General features: G+C 34.1%; 1 protein-coding gene and 1 pseudogene across 1 annotated transcript; one reads left to right on the top strand and one right to left on the bottom strand.

Moving 5' to 3' along the window:
• Positions 1 to 248: 248 nt before the first annotated feature.
• On the top strand, positions 249 to 1711 carry LOC107910730 (dof zinc finger protein DOF1.6). The gene has a single exon (XM_016838697.2). It carries the CDS (start codon positions 704 to 706, stop codon positions 1433 to 1435), a length of 732 nt encoding a protein of 243 aa, XP_016694186.1. The 5' UTR covers positions 249 to 703; the 3' UTR covers positions 1436 to 1711.
• Positions 1712 to 3967: 2256 nt separating this feature from the next.
• LOC107908098 (pentatricopeptide repeat-containing protein At4g21190-like) lies at positions 3968 to 7432 on the bottom strand (annotated as a pseudogene).
• Between the last annotated feature and the right edge of the window lie 448 nt (positions 7433 to 7880).

Genomic DNA, 7880 nt, shown 5'->3' with positions numbered 1-7880 from the left:
AATATATAATTTTCTTCACATCAAGAATGAACCAAGACAAAAAAATTACTCTTTTTTTAAATTTATTTATTTTTAAAGATTTATGCTCGTCACATGGTATGCCACATGTCACCATCAGATTAATTATAATGTCACGTGAGCATAAATTAACAATATGAATAAAAAATAAAAAAATTCAAATTCAAATACTAACTAAATAAAAATATAAGAACCAATTAAATGTTTTTAAACAAATTCAGGCGAAAAACAACACTTTGCTCTTAAATAGACTAAATAATGATTTAAGCATAGAATAAATTCGAATACATTCTATAAATGAATTAGAAATTCTACTAGGAAGTTTTAAAATTGGTATCAACAATTACTTGACATAAACATGAAACTTTGAATTGGATGTAAAACAACCCGTTACCTCTCCCAATTATATAAAAAAAAATAAAAAATAGACCGCCTTATAATTTGTTTGGGTGTGAAAAACCATTATTTATTGAAGCTCCTCAATCCCTCTGCCCTTGCTTCTCTCACCCCCCACTATCACATTAAAATATCATCCAATATTGTCTCTTTTACAACTTCCAAAACGTCTCCTTCCCCTTTACTCTCTCCCAAAATCTTCTCTTCTCTCTTTTGTCTCTTTCTCCGCCAAAAAAAAAAATCGCCTTTAACCCCAACTTTCACTTCCACACACCTTAAACCGACAAAAATGCCTGCTGATTCCGGCGACAGGCGTCCGGTTCGAGCCCCCGGCACCATGGGATCGCACCCACCGGCCAAATTGACCGAGCCACTGCCATGCCCGAGGTGTGACTCAACCAGCACTAAGTTCTGCTACTACAACAACTACAACCTCTCTCAGCCTCGCTATTTCTGCAAGTCATGCCGCCGTTACTGGACCCAAGGTGGAACTCTCCGTAACGTTCCTGTTGGTGGTGGGACCCGCAAGTCTTCCAAGCGCTCTCGAAGCTCATCATCCCTGCTATCTCCCTCTGTTGCAACTTCGTCTTCCTCGAGCGTTACGCATGAAGCCGAGTCTGTGCATATGGCTGTTAACCCTGTTTCGGCTATGCCTGCAACTGGAGTTAAACCTGAAGTGGGTTTGGCTGACGTGAATTTGAATGACACTGTGGATCTTCCTGTGAGTGGAGGCTTCACTTCATTCTTGAACTCTCAGGCAGAAGGATACCTAACACTTGGTGGATACGGGCTTGGAACTGGTTCAGGATTTGATGGAGTTTGGGGATATCCTGGAAACGGATATCTGGGTGTGTATAATGGTGGGGATGGTGATGAACCTGCTGAGGCTGTACCTGGAGCTACCGGCTGTAATACATGGCAAGCAACAGGCAATGTTGAAGGCGGCGGAGGGTTAGTCGATGGAGATTGCTTTGGTTGGCCTGGCCTTGCCATTTCTGCACCAGGGAAAGGTTTGAAGTGAAATGAATTTTGCCATTTTCGAGAGTTTGTTGGTTACTGATTAGTGGTGTTGTCGTTTTTATTGTGAAGTTTTAGTTGTCTTTTTCTTTTGGGTTCAGTTCATTTCCTTTGGTGGGTATAGAGAGAAGTGATTAATAGTACAATAGAAGGTCACCTTTCATGTTCTTTAAGAGTTTCGTTTTTTTATTTCAATATGACTGTAAATCTCTGGTGTCTCTTGATGAAAAAACTATTTTGCAGTGGGAAAGAAATGAATGAAAAACGACAGTTTATTATAGCAACGAATTTTCTTTGGTCTTGATGCATATAATCCCAATAATGCCATTGAATACTCTGCAGCAGGACACTCTCGAGTGATGCGTATGTCTGCAGGTTTCAGTTACCAACTATTCAACCACTACTTAATCATTCCAAGAGGATATTTTGTTAGAAATCTAACAAGTTTTGACCCATGTTTCGTCCTGATGTGGTAAGATTAATCAAACAGTGGACCTGGATTGCCATGGAATATAAAGGGAAATTTCACCTCTGGTCTATGGATTGAAAAGAAATTGTCGCCTCTGAGTGACATTCCACCAACTAATGGACCACATTATAGGACCATCTTTTTCTTATTAATGGAAAAAAGCAACTGCTTTCATGTCCCTACAATGGGTTATTCTATGTTTTAAAGTTCGAACAGTGTCTTTTTCAAACAAAATATACCTTTTATTAAACATAAGTAATTTTTAATGGAGCCATATACTTGTACTGCAAATATTACCACAATACATTCCCTGTCGTAAGCTGTAAACCGACTCGAAATTTAAGACATAAGAAAGCAATATGGTTTGCATGTGAGAACAAATAGGATGGCCTCTGACGAGCACAGTTGTTTTGGTGGTATTGGGTCCAAAACAACGCCAAGCCACGGAGCATGTGTTCCGGCTGATACCCTTGTGGTGGAAGAGAAGACAGATCATTAGGTCGGTGGTTGATATTTACAAATTAGTACTGATCTTTCTATTTTGGATTATGTTAGCCAATTTCCTACCACTTTTTCAACCTATACCCATGATAATAACATGGGGAGGTCAATTACTCAATTATGCTTTGAATCATTTAGCCAGATTGAAGTGCATTTAATTTTTGCTTTCTTGATACAGGAAAACGCAACTTTCACAGGTTGATTTTTTATTTAAAAAATAATAAATTAATTCTTATATATATTAGATTAAAGATTAAATTAATTTTTTAAAATTTTTTATTTAATTTTACTAATAAAGTCTAATGTGGCTAATGAAATAATTAGACAATCACACTTAGCCTGCTACATATGTTTTATATTGACATACAAAGACTAATTTTTAATAATAAAAATAGATTAAATTTATAACAGAAAAACCAATTTATTTTTTAATCTAACATATGACTAATCTACTTATTTTTTTAATAAAATAAACAAATTCTATTCCTAACTTTTACTACAAATGACTCAATGAGATTTTTACTGTAAATTTATCGTTCCTATTCTTCCATCCTTTTTATGCACCATGTGGACGGTGGGTAATTAATATTTTTAATGATGCATGATAATTTTATTATAAGATTTATCATTGTATTAAAATTTAGATAATTTATACTATTAACAAACTATTAAATATTATTTTGAGTATATAAGATTTTATATATTTTGATAAATTATTATTTTGAAAGTATTTATTTTTCTATATTTTAACAATTAATCTAAGAAAATAGAATTGATGTTGCCTAACAATCAAGCTCTAACTCAATTGTGAAATTATTAAAAACTCATTCACTTCACAAGAAAATAACCGTTTGATTGCCAGTAAAATGTTTTCCGTAAAATGATTTCTGGAAAATGTTTTACTTTTCTGTAAAATGATTTACTGGAAAATATTTTCTGGTGTTTGATTGAATCTGTGTAAAATATTTTCTACTGTTTGGCAGGTTTCCTGAAAATATTTTCCGGAAAAGTTGTTTTTACCTATATTTTAAATTGTTTTTACATATATTGCAATGATTTATTTATAAATAAATAAATCAAATTAAATATATAATAATACTCAATTATTAAAATATAAAAGCATTGCAAACTACTTCCGAAATTTACTAATTAGTAGTGAATCAATTGTAGTAATCTCCTGATGAAATTATGCTCAGCATAAAAGCAATTTTTTTGTTGTCTTACAAACAACACAAATAGCATCATTATCAAATTTTAGCCACTCTCAAGTATAACCAATTCTTTAGCCAACCAATCTACATTATAACACAAAGCTAACTCCTATAAAATTTATCCCAATGCACATATTTACAGACATAAATATGTATATATGTATGCATTCAACAAATACATAACCATATGCATGCAATCAGCTATGTTCTTTGAAAGCTACTACTAGATCAAGCATTGCCCCAATATTATAGGCTGCCATCCAATAGAGAGGAAAAAATACAAGCGAAGAACCCAGCTTTTTACCTAGACATATGGCGAAACGTACTCACGCAACTGTTAAGAAAAAATCACTCATGGCCCAAAAAAGAATTTCATAGAACTAATAGTAAAATCAAAATGAATGATACATACAATCAAAATTTTCAACTGACATCTATTGATTTAATACAACCAGGTAAAGAGGCAGACAACCATCTGATATCTATGAAGCAAATGAACTAGCAATATGCTAGAAATATCAGCAATTGCAATCAAGAAAGGCAATAGGCTCCATTGAAGTCCCCAATTTAAATAGAAAAGAGCAGTATTCCAGAGAGTCTATTATGTTGCCATGATTTCCAATTATAACAGCAGTATTCCAGAGAGTCCCTCCATGATTTATATCCCTCTCAAGAATTGAGCTTATAATGACCATGTTATACTTGAGTGCAAATTCCTGAAGAAATTGTGTAGACTCCCCGTTAACAGGTTCTGCAAATTCACACCACCTCTTTTCTCATGTACAGAAGGCAAATGGCATCATCTATGCTTCCTGAACTTGCATCATAGACTCATTAATTTGCATTTTCAGAATATTATGCATCGATCAATAAAATTGACCATACCTGCAGCATAGTATGTTGACTCCTGAAGCACCAGCAGCATCAATTATTGGTCCTAATTTCAACTGATTATTGTGCATCAATTATCCCGAAAACTGATTATTGTTTTAGGCAGATAGAAAGATTAAAAGCACGAGGAAAAGAAAGACACCGCTATGTACCATATTCACTAACCATCTCAACTGTGCTACACTGATTTTTAAGGGAATATAAAATCAGAGTTGGGAGTAATCAGATGCAGTTTATGGTTAGTCACAGAAATCAAAGAAAGATAGAAGAAATGCTCAACTATCCATTCAAATTATGGTACTGCATAAGAGTCTTGAATAAATGGCAAAAAAAAACATAACTCAAACATCTTCTCATGCATGTCCTTGTGGTAATAAATAGAAATCATTTTATCAAAGAAAATACGTGGGGTGCTTTCTAAATTATCAGAAAATAGTTTGACCCACAGCTCTTCAGCCTCTTCAAGTCTCTCATCCTCCGCTAAGGCATTCAATAAGGTGAAATACGTTCCCATTGTTCTTCTTTGACCTTTGCTTAACATCCACTTTATCACCTGCAAACCAAGTGCACTTTCCTAGACTTAACTCTTTTTAGTGTAGAAAGCCAAAAGAAAGGATAAAACTGAAGAGAAATGATTACCTGAATTATTCTCTTCCATTCTTGTTCGTTCTGTAGGATCTTCAATGCTTTCTTAACTGTAATTAGAGGGAACTCTAGTTCCCATGTAATAAATGAGTCGAGAGCCCCGTAAACTTCCTCCTTGACATTTGACAGTTGCTTAACCTACATAAGGATGGCCGATAATAGATGACTATTATCCCAAGATTGCTATAAAAAGAATCAAATCCGTGTCTATAATTACTTCGCAACGAGCTCACTCAGCTTAAGTCACTCATTCCAGAATCAGCAACCATTAACGATATTTGTTTTGCTAATATTTAACTTATAAAAGTTAAGATAGTAAAGCAAACAAGAACTTACACAAGTAACAAGCTTTGCTGATTTTGAGACAGTCCCAATTCTATTCCTTGATTCCTATACCCGAGGATACCGAGGTCTTGGACCTTTAGCAGCGCATACCTGAAAATTATTTCAGATTTACTAATTCACCAATAACACCATTAAAATTTCAAACTTCATACAGCATTCCCTTCTCTCTTTAGGGTTTAGGAGGAGACAATATATCTATACATGCGAAAATTTCAATTGAAAGCCTACCACGGTATTCCTAGGCCTCTGGTTAATTTTAACTGATTCCAATCTTTTAGTAACGAGTGGCAGAGCATATCTACAACAAAGCATCCTGATATAATGCAAAACCAAAAGGAAAAAAAGAAAGAAATTTTGATTAATTGTGGTAGCATTAGTTGCCATCCACTAAACAATTTTATTGCTTCAAGAAAATCTTAAAAGAAAAGGTTAAACTTATATATTCCAGCATTTTCTCAGCAACCAAACGCAATTGCTTAAACGAGACAGAACTGAAAGAGGAATACCGGTTATATCTTGAGGGTTTAAGAACCAGCAAATTTCAAGGTTGAGACTTGAGAGTTTGCTTCAGCGTTGTAGATGGAAGATTTTTTCTTTCCTTTTTTCAATGGTTTGATCAAAAAATGTAAACAATTGGTGGGCTCCGATTGTGCATAATATTAGCATTATGCTACACTTGAAAACATAAATAAAATCTTAATCAACAAAGTGAAGACAGATAAATTACAACCCGGAAAGCGGGAAAAAAGAATAAGAAAAGACCTGGTAGAGTTGAGGCTTGAGATTTGCGCTCAAGAGGTGGTGAAGCGAAGTATACCCACAAATTGATCCATCTTTGAAACTTTGCTTTTCTTCTGTGCTTCCATTTTCTTTCCCAATTCCATCAGTTTTCTCAATTTTCGGATTCCCTCAATTATTGCTCCGAAATCAAAACATAGAAAAAAGGTTGATGAAAGCCGGTGTCTGGTGTTAAGAATCGGTGTTGGCTGATGGCAAGCAGAAGATCAGGTGTCAAGCGAAGGGGAAGGGGAAGGGGAAGGGAAAGGGAAGATCGGTGTCTAAAATTTTCCTGAAAATGTCTTACCGAATTAGAAACGGTAAGTCATTTTCCAAAATTTAACACTTCTTTTTCCCGTGTTTGTAATTAATTTTACATGGGGAAAATATTTTCAGCCAAACAAACACGGGAAAAGGCTGAAAACTTTTTCCGGAAAATGTTTTACTACAATCAAACACAATTATTTTGGGAGTATTTTTACTTTTTTATATTCTAATAACTTGTTACTTTGAGTATTTATATTTTTTAAATTTCGATAAATTTAAAAATATATATATAAACACAAAAGAACCCTATGATTTTATTTTTATCACTTTTTAATAAATTTATTATATAATTTTTTAATTCATAATATTAATATGCCATAATCTTTTTAAGTTTTCAGTAAAATTAAAAAGAACTAAATGCATAGAATATAGAATGTTCGTAGTTCCCCCATTGGTGTTCGCAAAAAAGAAAAAAGGAAAGTTGTCCCAAGGGTAAGATAATTCCATCTTTTTTAAATGAAATGTCTTTAAATTAAATTCTCTTAAAAGATTTATAGGTGCATGTACACATAGATTAATATTTTAATTTTTGATATTCATGTAATTAATTTTAATGAATAAAAAAGTGGTGCACTGGTTATCTACATTTATATATCATCTTAAGTGATTAGGCACCAATTAGCCTGGTGATTTGTTTCTTTATGTTAGGTGAAGCTGCTTCTTCTTTGCTGCCAAAAAAAAAAAAGGACAATGAAAATGAAACCTTAGTTGCTATGTCTGCACGCGAATTCAAACATGTTGGCACCGTAATTGATGGGTTGGTTCCATATATGATGAAATACAGTGTTTTGATTGCAGTCAATAATGATGATGTCAAGATGATAATTGCAGCCATTTCATTACCCATCAATATGCTTAACAAAAGAAATGAATGAGAGGAGTCGAATTCCACGTTATGAGTGCTCCCCCAATTATGAAGCCGTGGGGCACCACTCTGGCGCTTTCCTTTCCTTGTCCAATTGGACTCCCATTGCAGGTGGACTGGAGAATGAAATACCGTCACTGATGTTCACCAGGCTACGCGCTACATTGACAAGACATGATAGGCGGTAAAACATTTTCTGTAGGTATCGTTTTCGGGTGACATGATACGAGAGAGGGGGAAGTGCGGGTGACGTGAAAGGAGAGAGAGGGAGAGCGTGCCCAAACGCTTTTTACACCCTACGATTAAACTAAAAAAAAATAAATTAACAGTTAGATTAATTTTTGAAAAGTCAAGAATTTCAGGATAAAATTTTTTTAAAAAAATTTGAGAATCTCGGAATAATATTTACATCCTGTCT

This window comes from Gossypium hirsutum, chromosome D02 (genome assembly GCF_007990345.1).
Source record: "Gossypium hirsutum isolate 1008001.06 chromosome D02, Gossypium_hirsutum_v2.1, whole genome shotgun sequence".
Taxonomy (NCBI): Eukaryota; Viridiplantae; Streptophyta; class Magnoliopsida; order Malvales; family Malvaceae; genus Gossypium; species Gossypium hirsutum.
The sequence above is the reverse complement of the archived record's forward strand: the minus strand, read 5'-3'. Positions and strand labels throughout refer to the sequence as shown.

Bases quoted from the DNA above. Each gene is read 5' to 3' on its own strand.
- LOC107910730 (XM_016838697.2), top strand. From the start codon at position 704: ATGCCTGCTGATTCCGGCGACAGGCGTCCGGTTCGAGCCCCCGGCACC.